This window comes from Somniosus microcephalus, chromosome 7 (assembly GCF_052327205.1).
Source record: "Somniosus microcephalus isolate GS21.2 chromosome 7, FLI_Smic_1.0, whole genome shotgun sequence".
NCBI lineage: Eukaryota > Metazoa > Chordata > Chondrichthyes > Squaliformes > Somniosidae > Somniosus > Somniosus microcephalus.
This window is the reverse complement of record NC_140993.1, coordinates 69,659,132-69,682,820: the sequence shown is the minus strand read 5'-3', so window position 1 is coordinate 69,682,820 and position 23,689 is coordinate 69,659,132. Positions and strand designations below refer to the sequence as shown.

The 23,689-nt window shown below is 45.6% G+C and overlaps 1 protein-coding gene across 1 annotated transcript in view; it reads right to left on the bottom strand.

The window, feature by feature from the left end:
• The window catches only part of nbeal2 (neurobeachin-like 2), a 288,718-nt gene that overhangs the window by 36,695 nt on the left and 228,334 nt on the right, over positions 1 to 23,689 (bottom strand). Inside the window, exons 33-41 of the mRNA XM_085993937.1 lie at positions 22,878 to 22,985; positions 19,527 to 19,622; positions 18,201 to 18,325; positions 17,084 to 17,224; positions 10,384 to 10,514; positions 8,995 to 9,104; positions 8,030 to 8,147; positions 5,092 to 5,189; positions 984 to 1,100 (exon numbers count right to left, since the gene is read on the bottom strand). Coding sequence (XP_085850063.1) covers positions 984 to 1,100; positions 5,092 to 5,189; positions 8,030 to 8,147; positions 8,995 to 9,104; positions 10,384 to 10,514; positions 17,084 to 17,224; positions 18,201 to 18,325; positions 19,527 to 19,622; positions 22,878 to 22,985 — 1,044 coding nt within the window. The remainder of the gene's footprint in view (positions 1 to 983; positions 1,101 to 5,091; positions 5,190 to 8,029; positions 8,148 to 8,994; positions 9,105 to 10,383; positions 10,515 to 17,083; positions 17,225 to 18,200; positions 18,326 to 19,526; positions 19,623 to 22,877; positions 22,986 to 23,689) is intronic.

Below are 23,689 nucleotides of genomic sequence, written 5' to 3'. Positions count from 1 at the left end.
ACTTATAAAATTCTAACAGGACTAGACAGACTAGATGCAGGAAGGATGTTCCCGATGGTCGGGGAGTCCAGAACCAGGGGTCACAGTCTGAGGATAAGGGGTAAGCCATTTAGAACAGAGATGAGGAGGAATTTCTTCACCCAGAGAGTGGTGAACCTGTGGAATTCTCTACCACAAAAGGCAGTTGAGGCCAATTCATTAAATATATTCAAGAAGGAGTTGGATATATTTCTTAAGGCTAAAGGGATATGGAGAGAAGGCAGGAACAGGGTACTGAATTTGGATGATCAGCCATGATCTCATTGAATGGCGGAGCAGGCTCGAGGGGCCGAATGGTCTACTGCTGCTCCTATCTTCTATGTTTCTATGTCCTATGAGGAGAGATTGAGTAGACTAGGCCTATATTCTCGAGTTTAGAAGAGAGGTGATCTATTGGAACATACAAAATTCTTACAGGGCTTGACAGGGTAGATGCAGGGAGGATGTTTCCCCTGGCTGGGGAGTCTAGAACCAGGGGTCACAGTTTCAGAATATGGGGTCGGCCATTTAGGACTGAGATGAGAAATTTCTTCACTCAAAGGGTGGTGAATCTTTGGAATTCTCTACCCCAGAGGGCTGTGGAGGCTCTTTTGTTGAGTATATTCAAGACAGAGAGCAATACATTTTTGGACATTAAGCAAATCAAGGGATATGGGGATAGTGCAGGAAAGTGGTGTTGAGGTAGAAGATCAGCCATGATCTTACTGAATGGTGGAGCAGGCTCAAGGGGCTGAATGGCCGACTCCTGCTCCTATTTCTTATGTTCTTAAGTAGGGTAAGAAGAGGCTTGTGTGGAGCATAACACCAGCATAGATCAGTTGGGCCGAATGGCCCGTTTCTGTGTTCTAAAGTCTATGTAATCCTATGTAAGTGGGGAAGGGGTGTCCACATCCTTAAATACCTTTACCCCCTGCACTAGACAGGTCAATTGGATAACTATTTACCTCAACAAAGAAAGACTTGAGTTGGCCCAGGTGCTCAAAGACGTTCAGTGTATAGCTGTCGAATCGCGCTAAGCGTCTGGCAGAATTCTCTGCAGTAAGACGTGGAGGATGTGGCTCCTGGAAGGAAAGAAGAATTAAACAAATAAATCCGGGAATTAATATTTCTTTGTTGTTAAGGATGAGACTCCTTCTTTTCCCCTCTCTCCCCAACTTTCTCCGCTCCTCCTGGGATGAGAGGGTTGTCCTATGAGGAGAGATTGCGTAAAATGGCCCTTTATTCTCTGGAGTTTTGAAGAATGAGAGGTGAGTTCATTGAACATGCAAAATTCTTACAAGGCTTGACAGGGTAGATGTTGAGAGGCTGTTTCCCCTGGCTGGAGAGTCTAGAACTAGGGGTTATAGTCTCTGGGTAAAGGGTCAGCCATTCTGGACTGACTGTAAGGAAGTAGTAGCAGGACATTTAGAAAATCATAATACAATCAAACAGAGTCAATATGGTTTTATGAAAGGGAAATAGTGTTTGACAAGTCTATTAGAGTTCATTGAGGAGGTAACAAGCAGGGTGGATAAAGGGGAACCAGTAGATGTAGTGTATTTGGATTTCCAAAATGCATTCGACAAGGTGCCACATAAAAGATTACTGTACAGGATAAGAGCTCATGGTGTTTGGGGTAATATATTAGATTGGATAGAGGATTGGCTAACTAACAGAAAACAGAGAGTCGGGGTAAATGGGTCATTTTCAGGATGGCAATCTGTAACTAGTGGGGTGCCACAGGGATCAGTGCTGGGGCCTCAACTATTTTCAACCTATATTAATGACTTGGATAAAGGAAGCGAGTATATTGTAGCCAAATTTGCAGATGATACAAAGATAGGTGGGAAAGCAAGTTGTGAGGAGGACATAGAGTCTGCAAAGGATAGATAGGTTAAGTGAGTGGGCAAGAATTTGGCAGATGGAGTATAATTTTTTTAATTCGTTTTTATGGGATGTGGGCGTTGCTGGCAAGGCCAGCATTTATTGCCCATCCCTAATTGCCCTTGAAAAGGTGGTGGTGAGCCGCCTTCTTGAACCTCTGCAGTCCGTGTGGTGAAGGTACTCCCACAGTGCTGTTAGGTAGGGTGTTCCAGGATTTTGACCCAGCGACAATGAAGGATCGGCGATATACTTCTAAGTCAGGATAGTGTGTGACTTGGAGGGGAACTTGGAGGTGGTGGTGTTCCCATGCGCCTGCTGCCCTTGTCCTTCTAGGTGGAAGAGGTCACGGGTTTGGGAGGCGCTGCTGAAAAAGCCTTGGTGAGTTGCTGCAGTGCATCATATAGATGGTACACACTGCAGCCACGGTACGCCGGTGGTGGAGGGAGTGAATGTTTAAGGTGGTGGATGGGATGCCAATCAAGCGGGCTGCTTTGTCCTGGATGGTGTCGAGCTTCTTGAGTGTTGTTGGAGCTGCACTCATCCAGGCAAGTAGAGAGTATTCCATCACACTCCTTACTTGTGCCTTGTAGATGGTGGAAAGGCTTTGGGGAATCAGGAGGCGAGACACTCGCTGCAGAATACCTAGCTTCTGACCTGCTCTTGTTGCCACAGTATTTATGTGGCTGGTCCAGTTCAGTTTCTGGTCAATGGTGACCCCCAGGATGTTGATGGTGGGGGATTCGGTTATGGTAATGCCATTGAATGCCAAGGGGCGGTGGTTAGACTCTCGATTGTTGGAGATAGTCATTGCCTGGCACTTCTGTGGTGCGAATGTTACTTGCCACTTATCAGCCCAAGCCTGAACATCGTCCAGGTCTTGTTGCATGCGGGCATAGACTGCTTCATTATCTGAGGAGTTGTGAATGGCGCTGAACACTGTGATTCTGGAGATGAAGGGGTTATCTTATGAAGAAAGGTTGAGCAGGTTGGGCCTATACTCATTGGAGTTTAGAAGAATGAGAGGGGATCTTATTGAAACATATAAGATTCTGAAGGGGCTTGACAGGGTTCCCATTAACTTCTGTTTTACAAGGGCTCCTTGATGCCAAACTCAGTCAAATGCTGCCTTGATGTCAAGGGCAGTCACTCTCACCTTACCTCTGGAATTCAGCTCCTTTGTCCATGTTTGGACCAAGGCTGTAATGACGTCGGGAGCCGAGCGGTCTTGACGTAACCCAAACTGGGCACCAGTGAGCAGGTTATTAGTGAGTAAGTGCTGCTTAATAGCACTTTCGATGACACCTTCCATCGCTTTGCTGATGATTGAGAGTAGACTGATGGGGCGGTAATTGGGCGGATTGGATTTGTCCTACTTGTTGTGGACAGGCCATACCTGGGCAGTTTTCCACATTGTCAGATAGATGCCAGTGTAGTAGCTGTACTGGAACAGCTTGGTTAGAGGCGCGGCTAGTTCTGGAGCACAATTCTTCAGCACGATAGCCGGGATGTTGTCGGGGCCCATAGCCTTTGCTGTATCCAGTGCGCTCAGCCATTTCTTAATATCACGTGGAATGAATTGAATTGGCTGAAGACTGGCTTCTGTGATGGTTGGGACCTCAGGAGGAGGCTGAAGATGGTTGCAAACACTTCAGCCTTGTCGTTTCCACTCACGTGCTGGGCTCCACCATCATTGAGGATGGGGATATTCATGGAGCCTCCTCCTCCCGTTAGTTGTTTAATGGTCCATCACCATTCACGACTGAATGTGGCAAGACTGCAGAGCTTTGATCTGATCCGTTGATTGTGGGATCGCTTAGTTCTGTCTATAACATGCCGCTTCCGCTTTTTAGCATGCATGTAGTCCTGTGTTGCAGCTTCCCCAGGTTGGCATCTCATTTTAAGGTACGCCTGGTGCTGCTCCTGGCATGCTCTTGTACACTCCTTATTGAACCAGGGTTGGTCCCCTGGCTTGATGGTAATGCAACAGGGGAATGCTGGCTGATTGCTCATTGGGTTTGGGAGAGGAACAAAAAATGGTTACAGTGTCCCTCCGGTTGTCAAGACTAATGCTAGCCAATGAACCAGTGACCCTTGTGGACAGCATAGTTCAGCTATGCAATGGCTTTAACAACTGAACTCTCAGAGAAGGCAGACTCTCTGTTCATTTAATGCGTTTTTTCCCTCCGGAGTGACAATTGACTACGCGGCTGACCTGCATCATTGGTGATAACATGGAGACCAGACGCCTAGAAATGGCAACTGATTCAGCTGCCACTGATGCTTAAAAGGAAGCTTGACGGAGAAGGAGGGATGAGCTTTATCGATATATTAACAGCAATGTTAGAATTGTTTTTTGGGAGGTAGGGGATGGAGCTTAGTTTACCAAAATCAGGGAATCAACAGAAAAAGGGGAGTGTGGAAATCCCGCCATAAGTGGACTCAGCATGGAGCGGGCTTGATGGGCTTTTCCTGGCCAAGACTTTCATATGTTCAAATTCAGGGCTAATGTCATTCTCAGGATGTGTGGCAAGGTCAGCATTTATTGGCCTGAGAAGGTGGTGGTGGGCCATCTTCTTGAAGGGTTTAATACAACCGAGTGGTTTACCACTTCAGAGGGCAGTTAAAAGTAAACCACGTTGATGTGGGACTGGAGTCACATATAGGACAGATGGGGTACAACAATCTAACAGCTTTTACTGATACCAGCTTTTTATTTCCAGAATTTTTTTCTGCACTGAATTCAAATTCTCAAATTTCCATGGTGGGATTTGAACTCTGGATTATTAGTCCAGTAACGTAACCACTATGCTACCGTACACCTTGATTGCTAGATGAATAGTTTTTTTTAAATTCACTGTTTTGCACTGACCCATATAGATGATTCCAGTTTTCCCAATTCACACAGACCAGAAAAGTCCCAGGTTTAACCCCAATCTGACAGGGTTCCTGATCCTAGCCTCAGCTGGAAATCGTGTGGCTGCTGGGCGAGGACAGTCGAATAGTATTCCAATGCTCACATATTCAAACAAGGGCCACGTGTGTGAGGTACTGTGCATGGAAATACAGACTAACATGAGTCAGGAAATAAGGAGAGAAAATTGGAAAGGAGAAGAAAATGCTGCAAGGGAGAAAATATTTTAAAATGGATGGTGTTGGAGAAGAGAGGCTAATAACACAGTTTGACTTTACCTTCAGGAGTTGGCATGGGGTTTGCCCGAAGTTACTGATGATCCCTTCTAAAGCCTTCCTTTCTGTCTCATCAGCGATCGCATCCAGATCCACCGCACCTGTGCCGCAACGACTGAATTAATACTGGATGCAGTAATGAGCAATACAACCCCAATTCTACACCACCGTAAGGGTCAATGTAACTCTGATTAAGGAATGTAGCTGTAGGGCCATGTCCACAGGTCAAGAGGTTCCCAAGGCTGTTGAACTGGGAAATGAAGAGTTAAAGTAGGAGGTTGTGTGGTGAGTCTTGGAGGACCAGTACTGCAGTGCTGTATTATCGGACGCGGAAGCCTACACACACGCAATGGACTCAGCGCACCCCCTTCCTTATCACTGTAACTATCTACAGCCCTACAATGTCCCCCACCCCCCCAACCAAACTCGCCATTCCTTTGACTCTGGCCTCTTGTGCAACTCGATCACTTTGTCCCACCATCAGCTGCTGTGCCGACAGCTACCTTGTTCCCATTGTCTAGATTTTCCTCCCTAAACCCGTCCAACTCTTTTCTCCTTCTTTAAGACCTTTCTCAAAAAACCCACTTCTTTTGACCAGGCTTTTGGTCACCAACCCTAATCTCTCCTTCTTAGGCTCAGCGTCCAAAAAAAATGATTTTGCATTTATATCGTGCCTTTCACGACCTCAGGGCATCCAAAAGCGATTTACAGTCAATTAAGTACATTGAAATGTAGTCACTGTTGTATTGTAGGGAAACGTGGCTGCCAATTTGTACACAGCAAGATCTAGCAAACAGCAATGTGATAATGATCTGACAATCTGTTTTAGTGGTGTTGGTTGAGGGATAAAGATTGGTCAGGGCAACGGGGAGAACTCCCCTGCTCTTCATTGAAAGACAGCACCTCCGACAGCGCAGTACTCCCTCAGTACTGCACAAAAGTGTCAGCCTAGATTATGTGCCCCAGTTTTTGGAGTGGGATTTGAACCCTGACCTTCTGACTCAGAGGCAGGAGTGCTACCACGAAGCCACAGCAGACACCCATAAAAACAATATGACATGAAGGACTGTGATTATTATTTGCTTCAAATAGATGTGTATGTTGCGGTTTCATTGTTTAAAAAAAAACTTCCTCTAGGGCTATCTGATTTTTTTTTTGGTGTTGGGGGGTGGGGGGGGGGGTTTCTTCAGCAAAAAAATAATAATTCTACTAATTTCAGCTGGTTTTTGACAGCAAATGTTTCTCCATGCTTCCCAAATACCCGCTCTTTTATGCCCTACCTCACATTCCAACTGTTTGGAAAGTCCTAAAGGCCAGCAGGGAGCCTCACCCATTGGGAGAACACGTTGGAAAATTGTTGAGGCGCTGTGTACAATTTTCTGTCCGATAATTTTAATAGATGGAAAATCGAGGTGAACGATAGCAGGGATGAGGGACTTTAGTTATGTGGAGAGACTAGAGAAGCAGGAATTGTTCTCCTTAGAGAAAAGAAGGTCAAAGGAAAATTTAATAGAGGTGTTCAAAATTCTGAGGGATTTTGATAAGGAGAAATTGTTTCTACTGGCAGGAGGGTTGGTAACCAGAGGACACAGTTTTAAGATAATTTGCAAAAGAACCAGAGGGGAGAGAAGGAGAATTTTCTTTATGCAGCAAGTTATGAACTGGAATGCACTGCCTGAAAGGGAGTTCGAAGCAGATTCATTAGTAACTTTCAAAAGGGAATTGGATATATACTTAAAAAGGAAAAAAATAAAAGGCTATGGGGAAAGGGCAGGGGAAATCGGACAAATTAGATAGTTCTTTCAAAGAGCCGGCAGTCACGATAGGCTGAATGGCCTCCTTCTGTGCTGGAAGTTTCTAGAATTCCCTTAACCTTCTATATTCCAGGGAATATAAACCTAGTTTCTCCTCATAATCTGTAAGAATTTATAATTCTATTTTCTACTCACTGGTGAGGCTGCCAGTCAGGTGTGCACATTAATAATATTGGCCTTCTCTACGTGTGTGCAAAAGTGTAATACTTTACTCTTTTACACTCAGACACACAAAAAACATGCACACAATATTTTTCTACTGGATAAATTCAATTTTGTCTCCAACTTCCATCAAAACTTTAACTATTTCACCCACCTCCGATTAATCCCAAAATCTGACAGATTCAAAATAAACCCTAAAAGATTACAGTGAATTGTTTCCCCACCACAAAAATGGAAGACACAGAGCTGTTTGTAGAAAATAACTTCTGGCACTCTGTCGAGCCCCTTTTTATAACCTGTCGAGCCCCTTTTTATAACCTAACGGTCAGACTATATGTCTGTCACCTGCGCAGTTGCCATACCCTCACCATGTACAGCAGGCACCTCAAAGCACTGGAGAAGTACCACCAACACTGCCTCTGCAAGATCCTGCAAATCCATTGGCAGGATAGGTGCACCAACGTCAGTGTTCTCGCTCAGACCAACATCCCCAGCATCGAAGCTTTGACCACGCTCGATCAGCTCCGATGGACGGGCCACATCGTCCACATGCCCGATACGAGACTCCCAAAACAAGTGCACTACTCGGAGCTTCGACACGGAAAGAGAGCCCCAGGTGGGCAGAGGAAATGCTTCAAGGACACACTCAAAGCCTCCTTGAAAAAGTGCAACATCCCCACCGACACCTGGGAATCCCTGGCCCAAGACTGCACAAAGTGGAGATGCATCCAAGAAGGCGCCGAACACCTCGAGTCTCTTCGCCAGGAGCACGCAGAAGCCAAGTGCAAATAGCGGAAGGAGTGCACATCAACCCAAGCACCCCACCCACCCGCCTCTTCAACCACCTGTGACAGAGACTGTAGGTCCCACATTGGGCTCATCAGTCACCTGAGAACTCTTTTTTAGTGTGGAAGCAAGTCATCCTCGGTTCTGAGGGACTGCCTAAGAAGAAGAGACTGCCATACCCTCATATGTGCAGTAATAGAAGACATTCAATGCCTCAACGGCTGCAGGTCCCCTCTGCTTGTAGCCGAAGATCAGGTTGATCCAATCGTGGAGGTTCGCGGAAACGTGTTCTGACTCCTGCATGACAGGAACAATAAAAAGTAGACATTAACTAATGGGAGACAAGTGAGGAAAGTGCAGTGCAGAGTCAGTAAGAAGGTCAGAGTGGAGTGGAGTCAACTGGGCTACCTGTCCTGGGAAGACAGCGTGCACAGATCGGAGAACACCAACAAAATGGGCCGTTACAGCAGGCAGGGGTAAAATCTAATGTAGTGGTTCAGATGGTTAATATATAGAACAGCGGATACCTGGGAGTGAGTTACAGGCTAGGATCTAATCGAGGAGTTCAGGTGGTTTATATATACAATAATGGAGGAACAGGCTGGAATCTAATTGAAGGGCTTGGAGGCTTACTATATAGAATAATGAACACATGGGGGAAAGTATTCTTGAAGGATGAGATGACACACACAGGGGTTACTGGCTTGCAATCTGTACACTGCATGGTCCATTTACCCACTCTGTTACCAGGGGTAACTGCAGAAACCTCCAGTCAGAGGTGAAACAGCTGCTGGGAGTTGGGAGGCACCGAGGAGTTTGCTGCAAGGCTGGAGGTCAAAACACAACAGAGGTCACACCTCTCCTGTCCGACTTCACAGCAGGACTGGTGAAGGGCCAGAAGGATGTGCCAGGGTCTGCAGGTGGGTGGGGAATAGGGCTAGAGACCCATGACAGAGAAGTGGAAACACTCTCCTCCTAAAACAAACAACACAGTGCATGATCCAGGATTGCAACTGAATCCTGGACTTGCAAAACTGCATCTCACTGCCAGCACAGGACCTTGGGGAGAGTTCACAGGAAGAAAGTTCAGGGGCTGGCGACAAATTATAAGCAAAGAGATTTTTTACCCCTCCCTCTCAGTTACCAGTGCTTTTCTGTGCTTGTAAATAAAATCCTCAGGAGATTTTGCCCACTTCGGAAGGACAACATCAGCCACGTTTTCGCTGGTCATCTGCAGGCAACCGAGATCAAACCCTAGAGAGTAAGTCAGACAGAGAGAGAGAGACACACACGCAGACAGAGAGACGGAGGGGGAGAGAGACACCCAACGAGAGAGTGAGAGTAAGAGACATTGAGAGTGAGAGACAGAGAGATTGGGTAGGGGGGGTGGGGGCGGGAAGAGAAAGAGAAACACAAAGAAGGGGAGTGACAGAGAAATAGAGATAGACAGATAGAGGGAGAGACAGAGAGAGAAACAAAATGAAAATTATTTTTGATCAGTGGTTTCATCCTTGTTATTTCTTTTCCTCTCATTAACCCACTGACTGATGCTGCAGTATGGAACCAGGAGATGGCCCAGCCCCTCCCCCATACTCACGGGCAGTCTAGCAGGGACCCAGAGAGCTTTCCAATATTGCTCTAAAGTGGATGACGTTCACGTGACCATAGATGGTGATTGTCATCAGGCTATTTGACTCAAGGGCATCACGGCCAATTTCAATTCTACCCGACATGTACACAGGCGCACTTTCCAACAGGGCTGATTATATAGCAATCAGGAGCAAGAACCCTGATGGATTATTCCGCTTGCTCATGCAAGGGATGATGAAGCCAACTGTAATGTTGACCTATCTCAGATCAACTAACTCACCACAGGCCTCAGGCCTTCTACTTCCTGCGGTTCAATGCCACTGACCAATGTATTTAACTCAGTGAGCTATAGGCCCACTCACTCCCGTCTACCTTCAGTGATGTCAGCCATGGCTCAGTGGTAGCACTCTGGCCTCTTAGTCAGAAGGTTGAGGCTTCAAGTCACACTCCAGAGACTTGAACATATAATCCAGGCTGACACTCCAGTGCAGTACTGAGGGAGTGCTGCACTGTTGGAGGTGCCATCTTTCGGATAAGACGTTAAACTGAGGCTCCATCTGCCCTCTCAGTAGGATGTAAAAATCCCAAGGGACTTTTCGAAGAAGAGCAGGGGAGTTCTCCTGGTGTCCTGGCCAACATTCATTCCTCAACCTACATCACTAATACATAATATCTGGTCATTTATCTCATTGCTGATTGTGGGATCTTGCTATGTTAAATTGGCAGCTGCATTTTTCTACATTACAACAGTGACTACACTTTACAAAGCACTTTGGGACATCCTGCGGTCATGAAAGGTGCTATATACATGCAAGTCTTTCTATTATATTTCTTGTCTATTATTTTAGTTACTATACTGGCATTTAAAGAAAAACAAGCCAATGTTTAAGATGACAAACTCCTACGATTCACCTTAAGCGGAAGAACCACCAGCTCTACCTACCGTTCTGGTTCTCCAGAAATTCCGGGAAGTAGAAGAATTCTGGGGTCAGCTCCTTCACGTCGACGGGATTGTCTATGCGGACCTGCCAGGCTGCAGGGACTGAGTGGAACTGACGGTCTGCGCAGTCGAACCTGCGGGACACAAACATTTAACAGCATGGGAACTTGACATGGCAAGCAGGCAGGACAGAGATCACTGTGATCACCTTTGAAAGTGGCACCACGTTTAATGAAACCTTTTTTTTCTTGACGGTTAAGAAGAGCTTTGAGCACTCCAGGGTCGATTCCCCATTTGGCAATTCCCGGTAAGGGTTGGCACTCACAAGGTAAGCTATGTTGAGAAATTAGGTGTGGTGTATGTGCCTTTAAGAGCCCCTGTGTACTGTAATGCCGGTAATGGCCACTTGGGCTATATAAGCCTGTGTAGTGTCTTGTATCCGTTAGTTCACCTCCAGACTTTGTTCAGTAAACACCTGTGAAACCAACTCCTGCATTCCGTGTCTCCATTAACACACGGATACAACAGTGGCGACGAATTGGAAACTGACTTACCTGCAATTCGGCAGCACCTCAAGGAGATCGATTCCTCAGACGAAAGTCAAAGAAAAACAAGAAAGAAAAAAACCCAAAAAAACGTTGGTTTCACCAGCTAGCCGAGCTGGTGGCAGGTACTGCAATAATACTTCCTGGGCGCGGGCTGGGGCTCCATCGGCCGGCTCTGCAGCGGGGCCGAGCAGCGAAGGCGGAGGCAAACAGAGACAGGGGGGGGGAGCACTCGGGAGACGACCGGCGCTGCAAAGCAGGTCAGCGTTCGGACCAAGCAGAGGGAGGGAAAAGTCCCAGAGAGTCCGGCGGGAACGAGTCTCCACCTATTGAAAAAACCTATGTAAATAAAAACCGCGGAGAACAGCGTTGTCAGCAGCGGCAGGAAGCGCCATTTTTTTTCTGCAGGGAAGAAAGGAAAGCGCGGGAAGCGCCATTTTTTTTCAGGATGCCTAAGGCTGGCAATATTAATGCTTTCGATAGCGATATAGAGGATTGGACCACATATGTGGAAAGAGTGGAGGTATATTGCACAGCAAATGAAATAGAGGATGATAAAAAGGCATCAGTACTTCTAAATCTAATGGGCGCAAGGACATACGGGCTGTTACGAAACTTAATCACTCCAGCCAAACCAAAGGACAAGAATTTTAAGGAGATTGTTGATACCCTACAGGAGCACTTAAACCCAACACCGCTGCTGATAGAGGAACGATTCAAATTCTTCAAGAGGAATCAGCACAAGAATGAAAGTAACGCTGATTACCTCACCGAATTAAGGAAGCTATCAAAGCACTGCCAATTCGGGGCAGGACTGGCAGATTCTCTTCGAGACAAATTCGTCTGCGGTCTCCTAAGTGAAGGAACACAGAAAAGGCTACTTTCTGAGAAAGATTTGACACTGGACAAGGCTTTCAGTGTGGCTGTATCATACGAAGCAGCTGCAAGAGGAGCTGCAGAGATACAGCAAAAGCCACAGGACTTCGGCACCCATGAAATGACACAGGGTTTCGAGAGATGTTATCGCTGCGGCAGATCCACCCATGACCAGAGGGACTGCTGGTTCAAGGACAAAGCATGCAGGCAATGCGGAAAGATTGGACACATTGCACGTGTATGCCGATCTGGAAACAAAAAATCCACGGACAGGAAAAAAATCAATAAGGAAAAGTACAGAAAGGTACAAATGATGACGGACAGCAGCTCCGAAGACCAGAAGAGCGATAGCGACTCCGGAAACAAGAGACTAAGCTGTCTAAAAATACATAATGTAATTGCCAAAGAAAATTACCAGACCATTTGGGTTACCCTCACGATAGCGGGGTCCCCAGTTAAGATGGAGCTAGATACAGGATCAGCTCTGACCGTCATAAGTCGACGGGATTACGAGCGGCTATTCCCGCATATACCTTTGAAAGACACATCCATTATCTTGAAAACATATACGGGGCAGAAAGTATACCCCAAAGGGAAAATAAAGGTGCCTGTTGTATACAACGGCAAGGAAATACAGAAGTTGTATTTATACGTTCTGCAAGATGGTGGTCCACCGCTGTTGGGACGTGAATGGATCAGGAAGATACGTTTAGACTAGCACTCCATTCAGGCACTGACGGTGACCAGTAAGAAAAAAAATGATGATGACGTCATACCTGAACGATTAAAAGACATCTTGGCCAACGCCAAAGAAGTGTTTCAACAGGAACTAGGAACCTTGAAAGGCGTCACCGCCTCAATAAAAGTGGAAGATGCGGCAATTCCCAAGTTTTTTTAAGGCAAGGCCGGTGCCATACGCAATTCGTCCAGCAGTCGAGGCAGAGCTGGAGAATTTGGAAAAGGCAGGCGTGTTATCCAAGATAGATTGGAGCGAGTCGGCAACACCCATCGTTCCGGTCATGAAGAAAACGTTGAATAATGATAAATCTGAAGAACAGAGAAAAATTCGCATCTGTGGGGACTTCAAGGTGACTGTAAACCCAGTCCTTCACACGATACAGTATCCTCTTCCGAGGATAGAAGATATTTTCGCCTCACTATCCGGAGGGAAACGTTTCACCAAAATTGACTTGGCACAGGCATATCTACAGATGGAGGTTGAAGAGGCCTCTAAAAAGTATCTCACGATAAATACACACAAAGGCCTGTACCAGTACAATCGACTGGTTTTCGGAGTAGCATCAGCTCCAGCTATCTGGCAAAGAGCTATGGAGCAAGTCCGCCAAGGGATTCCGGGGACTCAATGCTACCTAGACGACATCCTTGTAACAGGAGAAAACGACAACGAGCACCGTGCCAATTTGGAGCAGGTGCTCACTAGGCTGAGAGAACGGGGCCTACGAGCAAATCGCCCCAAGTGCGAATTTTTCCAGAAACAAATATCATATTGTGGCCACATAATTAACGAGGAAGGGTTGCATAAGTCACCTGAAAAAATTGAAGCGGTCATAAAAGCCCCAGCACCTGAAAATGTCTCACAATTAAGGTCGTTCCTGGGATTGATAAATTACTATCATAAATTATTACCAAACTTGTCAACTCTTCTGCACCCTCTTAACGAACTGCTACAAACGGGAGTAATTTGGAAATGAAGCGAAGACTGTAAACGTGCCTTCCATAAATGCAAATGCTTGATCACGTCCAAGGAAGTTTTGGCTCATTACAACCCATCACTGCCAATCAGACTGGCATGCGATGCATCCCCTTACGGCATAGGAGCGGTATTATCACATAGATTCCCCGATGGCTCGGAGCGGCCGATAGCTTTTGCGTCACGCTCATTGAACTCAGCTGAGCGTAACTATGCCCAGATCGACAGGGAAGCACTCAGCCTGGTATGGGGAGTGAAGAAATTCAACCATTACCTACACGGACAAAAATTTACCTTGTTGACTGACCATCAACCCCTCGTCTCCATATTCAACCCTAAAAAGGGTGTTCCCATTATGACAGCGCAAAGGCTACAGAGGTGGTCCCTTTTCCGAGGGGCACACCAATATGACATAGAATACAAAGGATCAAAACAGCATGGGAATGCTGACGGTTTATCGCGCCTACCGTTGCCAACGGTAGAAGAGGCACCTACAGTGGACCCAGTGGAGATGTTCCACTCAACCATAGTGGAATGTCTACCAGTAACAAATTCTGCCATTGAAAAGGAAACGAGAAATGACCCGACTCTCTCACGAGTCTACGATTTAACGGTGAAGGGATGGCCAGCACATGGTGAACCACTGTTGCCAGCATTCTCGCAAAGAAGAGAACAGCTGTCAGTATGCCAAGGAACCTTGATGTGTGGATCCAGAGTGGTGATTCCACCCAAACTCCAGGATAAAGTGCTAAAGGAGCTTCACGAGGGGCATCTGGGTGGAGTGAAAATGAAGAACCTAGCCAGAGCGTTTGTGTGGTGGCCAGGTATCGATGGAGACATCGAAGAAATGACCAAGAGCTGTCTAGGATGCCAGAAGGTCCAAAATGCCCCACCACAAGCCCCTCTACATCCATGGGAGTGGCCCTCATCTCCATGGCAAAGGGTACACATCGACTTTGCTGGTCCATTTATGGACTCAATGTTCTTAATCGCGGTTGATGCACACTCCAAGTGGCCGGAGGTAATAAAGATGTCCTCCACCACCACGGAAAAAACCATCACAGTATTAAGAACCATATTTGCCAGGAATGGGCTGCCTGAACAGACCTGTTCTGATAATGGACCGCAATTTGTGTCCGAAGAATTCAGGAAGTTCTTAAAAAACAATGGGGTTAAGCACTACACGTCCGCCCCATACCATCCCGCCACCAATGGATTGGCTGAAAGGTTTGTCCAGACCTTCAAGAAGGCCATAAAGGCCATGGGTAATGAAGACATAAATCTACAGCATAATGTAGATAACTTCTTGTTTGCATACAGGAATGCAACACATGTGGTTACAAACCAAACTCCCGCCATGATGTTCTTCAATAGAAGCCTAAGATGCCAGCTGGATTTGATCAAGCCAAACATCAGAAGGGACGTGGAGAACCAGCAATTTCAAGGCATGAATGAAAGGCCAACTAGAACCTTCCAGATAGGTCAACAAGTTTTGGCCCGGGACTACCGTACCGAGAAATGGCAGCCTGGAACTATTTGCACACGACTAGGACCGCTGATGTATACCGTGGACATTGGAAAAAGCATAATAAGGCGCCATGCTGACCAGATCATAGAGTCATCCGAAAAGGGACAACCTACACCACAACTCTATACGCCTAATGATGAAGCAGAGATACCCATAGTATCTACCTCCGATCCGGTGATACTGGAACCAGATGAACCAGACACTGGCATTCAAGCCGAATCGACCTTGCCAAAAGAACCTACTACACCACCGAGGCGTTATCCGGACCGAGTCAGGAAGCCTCCAGAGAGACTGACTTATAATTGATTAACTGCAGCAAATGTGTAGATTATTGTTCTTGTAACATGTTAATTAATGATTACTTAAAATGTTATGTACTGGTTGTCTAAAAGGGGAGGAATTGTGGTGTATGTGCCTTTAAGAGCCCCTGTGTACTGTAATGCCGGTAATGGCCACTCGGGCTATATAAGCCTGTGTAGTGTCTTGTATCTGTTAGTTCACCTCCAGACTTTGTTCAGTAAACACCTGTGAAACCAACTCCTGCATTCCGTGTCTCCATTAACACATGGATACAACATTAGGACTCGCAACATCTGATGAATAGAAGATCAGGATCTCTGGGCCCCTGATTTCCCAAGCATCGCACCCTACGAGCGCCATTCTTTGCCAATAGGGCCTTACGTAATCTTCATCATGATTACATTAAGTGCAGGTGAAATGCTGATACATTTTTTGTTCACAATTTGTGCTCACCAAGGTGAACTCTGTTAATATTGTGAATGGAATGTTTTCCATTTTCGGCTTCTTGCACTGGTTAGATACAGAGTAAAGCTTCCTCTACACTGTCCCATTAAACACTCCCAGAGCAGGTACAGCACAGTTAGAGATACAGAGTAAAGCTCCTCTACACTCTCCCATCAAACACTCCCAGGGCAGGTACAGCACAGGTTAGATACAGAGCAAAGCTCCCACTACACAGTCCAATCAAACACTCCCAGGGCAGGTACAGCACAGGTTAGATACAGAGTAAAGCTCCCTCTACACTGTCCCATCAAACACTCCCAGGGCAGGTACAGCGCAGGTTAGATACAGAGTAAAGCTCCCACTACACTGTTCCATCAAACACTCCCAGAGCAGGTACAGCACAGTTAGATACAGAGTAAAGCTCCCACCACACTGTTCCATCAAACACTCCCAGGACAGGTAAAGCGCGGGTTGCCAGCCAGGCTGGGATCAGTTAATAATCACATTGAATGAGTCCTGTGACCTTTCCAGTCCATATGGATCAGTTCCACATCACTGTGCTGTCTAGCTGACTAATGTGATATGTGTGAAAGCTGTTGAGTTTGCATTGGAGATGAAAAGCATAGCATGCTTTCCTGAACTAAGGACCATTCAAGGTCGGCCACTAATTTGGAGCCAATTTAGGAATAGCTTCGTTCTCCTGGACCCATCCCCACTCGGAACTGGTTTGAGGCTGCTCAAACTCATTTCACAACTGACCCTTACAGACACCAGACAGAGGAGATTTTCATAGGGACATTAGGAACAGGGGTATGTCACTCAGCCTCTTGGGCCTTCTCTGCCATTCAATTAGATCATGGCTGATCTGCACCTCAGCTCCATTTTCCCACGATTGCTCCATATCCCTTGATACCCATCCACAACAGTAACTATCTCTCTCAGGCTTGGAAGCTCCAATTGACACATCATTCACAGCCTTTTGGAGAGAGTTTTCCAGATTTCCACTATCCTTTGTGTGAAAAAGTGCTTCCTGATTTCACTCCTAACTGGCCTAGCTCTAATTTTAAGATTATGAACCCTTGTTCTGGATTGTCCCAGAGGAATTGGTTTCTTATCCCTATCAAATCCTTTTAACATGTTAAATACTTCAACCTGATCATCCCATTGGTCAGGCTATATTTGCATCCAGATCCCAGAATCTATTGCAACACACGGTCTTGCTTAATGTAGCACTGTACAATCTGCCCCTCCCTAGACTCAGGGTGAAGATCCTCCATTCCGTTGAGACTCAGTGCTCACCTGCCACTCTGTAGTTGTATGTGCAGGGTAGTGAAAGGCTCTATCCGGATCATGTAGTGCATGACTCCAGCTGCGTTGGAGTAGTGTGTACCATAGTGGAATTTATCAATATCTCCCGTGGGATCTTCAAAACTCTCATATCTGGGTGATGAAGCAGAAGGAGTTAGATCACAGACATTTCCTGTCTACTATTCAACATGCCACAGTTCATGTAAACATAGGCCTGATCCAGAAGCACAGAATTCCCAAGAACCAATCATTATTTTCCATTGTCCAGAATTCCTTCACTCATAGGAACAGGAGTAGGCCATTTAGCCCCTCGATTCAGTTAATCATGGCTGATCTGTACCTCAACTCCATTTACCCACTGTTGCTCCATATCCCTTGACACCCTTACCTACCCAAAATCTATCAATCTCAGTCTTGAAAGCTCGAATTGACTCAGCAACCACAGCCTATTGGGGGAAGAGTGTTCCAGTTTTTTCCACTACCCTTTATGTGAAAAATTGCTTCCTGATTTCACTCCCGAATGGCCGAGCTCTAATTTTAAGGTTATTCTGGATTCCCCAACCAGAGGAAATAGTTCCTCTGTACCTACCCTATTGAACCCCTTAGATCAACCCTCAACCTTCTAAACTCAAGGGAATACAAACCAAGTTTAATGCCCAGTTAGTAAAGACAGTCATCTACCCCACTGTGTCCAAATATCAGTGACATTTTTTTCTTGCGTTTTCTTCCTTCCTGAAGGTGCCGACTTTCACTTGTGTCAGGTATCTTGCTCACCAGCAGCCCTCGGGTACCTCACCCAAATGACCAGTCTTCACCTATGAACCTCAAAGGGGCAGGCTTTTCAACCATGTAGGGCATCACCCCCGAGCCTAGTTCTGTCCTCACACAATGTCCACAGACATGCCCTTTTCAACGGGGGTCACTGCATAGTGATTTGGAGTTAACACTTTGGCTGGATTTCCAGTCCCCTCACCCCTAATGAATCAGTAACATAATGGTCAGGGGCATGAGCCACTGTTGCAGAGAATTTGTACAACTGTTTAACAAGCAAAAAAACAGCTTGGCCCAAACAAAAACAAAAAATGGGAAAAATACTCCATTGACTCACTTCTCCTTCACATCCTTTGCGTGCTTATCATTCACCACGCCGATCGGCCGGGAGAGGTCCCGAAAGACACTTGGGTTGTTCACATCCAGTTCCTCAGATGTGTAATCACAGATGATCCATGGGAACTGAGTTAAATAAAATAAAATTCAGCAATGAAAATCAAAACTTTCCTCTCTCTCCTCTAGATTCTGATTTTATTATATGTAAAATAATGGCCACATTAATTCTACATAAAAATTTCTGGCTGCTTCTAACTCTATGTGAGATGTATTTTGCGCAGTCTTGAGTCCAGTTCTTAATGGTCACAATTCTACAGCACTAAACTGCCCACAATTTGATATGAAGTGGAAATCTCATTCAGAGAGGCCAGAGAAACAGAACAGTGTAGAGGGAGCTTTACTCTGAATTTAACCCGCGCTGTAGCTAACCTGTTCTGTACCTGCCCTGGGTGTGTTTGAGGGGACATAAGAACATAAGAAATAAGAGCAGGAGTAGGCCATACAGCTCCTTGAGCCTGCTCCGCCATTCAATATTATCATGGCTGATCATCGACCTCAACTCCACTTTCCCGCCTGATCTCCATATCCCGTGATTCCCCTAGAGTCCAAAAATCTGTCTATCTCAGCCTTGAATATACTCAAAGACTCAGCATTCACAGCCCTCTGGGGCAGAGAATTCGAAAGATTCACAACCCTCAGTGAAGAAATTCCTCCTCATCTCAGTCTTAAATGGCCGACCCCTTATCCTGAGACTATGCCCCCTAGTTCTAGACACTCCAGCCAGAGGAAACAACCTCTCAGCATCTACCCTATCAATCCCCTTCAGAATCTTGTATGTTTCAATGAGATCACCTCTCATTCTTCTAAACTCCAGAGAGTTTTGGCCCATTCTACACAATCTCTCATCATAGGACAGCCCTCTCATCACAGGAATCAATCTAGTGAACCTTCGCTGCACCGCCTCCAAGGCAAGCATATCCTTCCTTAGAAAAGGAGACCAAAACTGTACACAGTACTCCAGGTCTCACCAAGGCCCTGTACAATTGTAGAAAGACTTCCTTACTCTTATACGCCAACCCAGTATAGAGCAAGCTTTACTCTGTATTTAACCTGTGCTGTACCTGCCCTGCGAGTGTCTGATACTGATATTAGTAAATGTTCCATCCTTTTGAGAGCTCATGACATTGAGAGTGAAGATTTAGAGTTCCAGAACCTGACTGATTAAGAGTTGTATGTATTTGAGCTAGGACATGAAGATCATCAGGGGCTAAAGTGGAAGGGGCACAAAGACTCCCCCCTCTCTCAGGAGTTAGGAGGATTCACTTACCACTGGATACTGAGACAGATCATTGTAGGTTCTCCCTGCAATGGTGTTGAGTTGCATCAAGTATTCAAAGTTGGAGATCTCTCTCTGAACCCATTTCTGAAAGACAATAGCAGCAGCAACCACACAATCAGCAAAGAAACAAAATGTCACAGGGACCTGTCTCTTCACAGAGAAGAAAGCTAGGAAGTTATACTAAACATTTATAAATCACTGGTTAGGGTTCAGCTGAAGTATTGGCCCAGATTTTGCAGTAAGAATATCGGGGGATGAGGGGGATTGGAAAGCGCGGATAGCTTCATCGTTATTAAGGAATAAAGTGGACAGCAACATCTGCACATGCGCAGGGAAACGCAAAAAACAGGAAGTTGCTGTCCGATTTGCCTGCTCCTCCACAAGCTTTGCTACACCGGTACCTCGCTGAGAGACTCGGCATTCACATACATGTAATGGAATGAAGTTGAGGTATTTACCCACTAGATACGCCAGAAAAGTTAGGGCTTGTCCATTCAATTATAAGTTATTTTGAAATGGCGTGCCAAGTCTTAATTACTGCCAAATCTCTCTGGCACTGAAAATTTACTTTTATAAGTGTGGAGTTTCATTCCTTCAGATTATAATTATTGTTGGAGATTAATGTAAAAAATGTTTTTTTTATGCTTTCTTTCTGTCTCTTATATCTCTCTCTTAATCCCATCTTTCTTCCCCTCTTTTTATTTCACTTTCTGTACATGATGTTACATTGAATTAAATATTCTAACTTACATTCCTGGTTTAGACTCTGCATGTCTCAGTAAGGATTCTTCAATCTGATTGATTGAGGAGACATGCTGTTGCTTTCAAACAGGTCCCATAACAAATTTATTAGAGTTTTTTGAGGATGTAACAGCAGGGTAGATAAAGGGAAAACAGTGGATATAGTATATTTGGATTTTCAAAAGGCATTCGATAAGGTGCCACATAAAAGGTTGCTACGCAAGATAAGGGCTCATGGGGTTGGGGGTAATATATTAGCATGGATAGAGCATTGGTTAATGGACAGAAACAGAGAGTAGGGGTAAATGGGTCATTTTCCGGTTGGCAGGCTGTAACTAGTGGGGTGCCCCAAGGATCAGTGCTTGGGCCTCAGCTATTTACAATCTCTATTAATGACTTAGATGAAGGGACCGAGTGCAATGTATCCAAGTTTGCTGATGATACAAAGCTAGGTGGGAAAGTAAGCTGTGAGGAGTACACAAGGAGCCTGTAAAGGGATATAAACAGGTTAAGTGAGTGGGCAATAAGATGGAGTATAATGTGGGGAAATGAGAGGTTATTCAATTTGGTGGGAAGATTAGAAAAACAGAATTTTTTTAAATGGTGAGAAAGTATTAAATATTGGTGTTCAGAGAGATTTAGGTATCCTCATACAAGAAACACAGAAAGTTAGCATGCAAGTACAGCAAGCAATTAGGGAGGCAAATGGCATGTTGGCCTTTATTACAAGGGGGTTGGAATACAAGAGTAAGGAAGTCTTACTACAATTGTACAGGGCTTTGGTGAGACCACACCTGGAGTGCTGTGAACAGTTTTGGTCTATTTATCTGAGGAAGGACATACTTGCCTTAGAGGTGGTGCAACGAAGGTTCACTAGATTGATTCCTGGGATGAGAGGGTTGTGCTATGAGGAGAGATTGAGTAGATTGGGCCTATACTCTCTGGAGTTTAGAAGAATGAGAGGTGATCTCATTGAAACATATGATACATAGAACCATAGAAGATAGGAGCAGGAGTAGGCCATTCGGCCCCTTGAGCCTGCTCCGCCATTCAATGAGATCATGGCTGATCATCCAAATTCAGTACCCTGTCCCTGCTTTCTCCCCATATCCCTTGATCCCTTTAGCCTTAAGAAATATATCTAACTTCTTCTTGAATATATTTATTGAATTGGCCTCAACTACCTTCTGTGGTAGAGAATTCCACAGGTTCACCACTCTCTGGGTGAAGAAATTCCTCCTCATCTCAGTCCTGAATGGAATTGACTGGGTAGACAGGGTAGATGCTGAGAGGTGGTTTACCCTGGCTGGAGTGTCTAGAACTAGGGGGCATCATCTCAGGATAAGGAGTCGGCCATCCAAGACTGAGATGAGGAGGAATTTCTTCACTCAGGGTTGTGAATCTTTGGAATTCTCTGCCCCAGAGGGCTGTGCATGCTGAGTCTTTGAGTATATTCAAGGCTGAAACAGATAGATTTTTGGACTCTAGGGGAATCAAGGGATATGGAAATCGGGCGGGAAAGTGGAGTTGAGGTCAAAGATTAGCCATGATCTTATTGAATGGTCATTTGGCCTACTCCTGCTCCTCATTCTTATGTTCTTATATCCCCTGTAGAGGGCGCCGTGGTGTTTTGGCTCTCTAATTACTGCAAATCGCAGTGCAATAGCCCACAGAAAGTCTGTGGGCAAGTGTAAGTGCAATAAACGGCAAATGCCGTTCGTTCGCTGCTGACCAGATAATCCGGGCAAGTGTGTCCAATTCTGGGCACCACACTTTAGGAAGGATGTAAAGCTGCAAAGGAGATTTACTGGAATAATTCCAGGGTTGAGGAACTTCAGTTATGTGGGGAGACTAGAGAAGCTGGGATTGTTCTCCTTACAGCAGAGAAGGTTAAGGGAAGATTTAATAGAGGTGTTCAAAATTAAGGGTTTTGATAAGAGTAAATAAGGAGAAACTGTTTCCACCGGCAGGAGATTTGGTGACCAGAGGACACAGATTTAAGATAACTGGCAAAAGGAACCAGAGGGGAGATGAGGAGAATTTTCTTTATGCAGCGAGTTATTACAGGAAACTCTCAATTTACCGGCACCTAAATAGCCGGAAATCTCTGTTAACCGGCAAAATTCAGGAGTAGGTTCAGGTAAGTTTTAATTCATATTAGTGGCCGTTCCTGGATCTGTGGCCGTGTAACCGGGGTTCCTGCACCTGTTGCTATGCAACAGGGACACCTGGATCTGTGGCCGGGGTTCCTGCACCTGTTGCCATGCAACAGGGACGCCTGGATCTGCGGCCGTGTACGGAGCTCTCGTACCTTTTACTGTACCTCTCTGTAATCTGGACTTTTTGATAAACCGGCACCACGCCGGTCCCGTTGGTGCTGGATAAAAAAATGTTTCCTGTATCTAAAATGCACTGCCTGAAAGGTTGGTGGAAGCAGATTCAATGATAACTTTCAAAAGGAAACATTTTCAGCACTATGGGGAAAGAGCGGGGGAGTGGGATTCATTGGCTAGCTCTTTCAAAGAGTCAGCATAGGCATGATGGGCCGAACGAGTCAGTCATTGCCATCCCAAATCGCACAGTGGCACAGCATCTTACCTGAGTTAATCCTGACGCTTTCAGCAGTTCCTGGGGAGAGTGGCTGTCGAAGTAGCAGAGGTTGGGGGGCCGCGCCCACAGAATGCGCGAATACACTTTGTTTCGGACCTGCATGCAGAAGCAAAAGAAACAAAATCAGTCAGACGGAACGTTGAGAGTGTCTCTTCATTGTACCTGTAGAAAATCCCATCTTAGCAAACGGCGACCGGTCAGCCTCTGAAAACCCGATCAGGATATCACAGTGTGCCTGGCAACAACACTCAGACGTACAAACCCTCGTTGGGCATGTGATCTCAATACTCATATTTGCATGTGAACTTTAGCCTTTTTGTGCGTTTGTTGGTAATATGGTAAAATGAAAAGGAGAATGTGCGAATGTGTTTTGATCGTTGCAAGTGCTTTACTTCCTTGGTTACTGAATGGTGGCAGATGTTTGTTGAGTAAATGTACACGTGAAGTACATTTACCTGTAATGTGTGTAAGGCGTTTTCTACTAAAATTAGTGCATTTGGCTGAAACAGTGTCGCTGTAGCCCGACATTGTAACAGTGACTACACTTCAAAAAGTAATTAATTGGCTGTAAACCGTGTAGGCACATTCTGAGATCGTGAAAGGCACTACATAAAAACAATTCTTTCTTAATTCAGTACAGGTACTAAACTGGCAATAATCTCTCAAAGTGTTCACGCAGATGGCTGACATGGGAAACAGTCATGTCGGACTGGTACAGTGAGAGATGTTTCCCAACACTTACTTCTGTGTTCACACACTGCAACTAAGAACTTATTTCTCTCCAACACATCGTCCAAGCT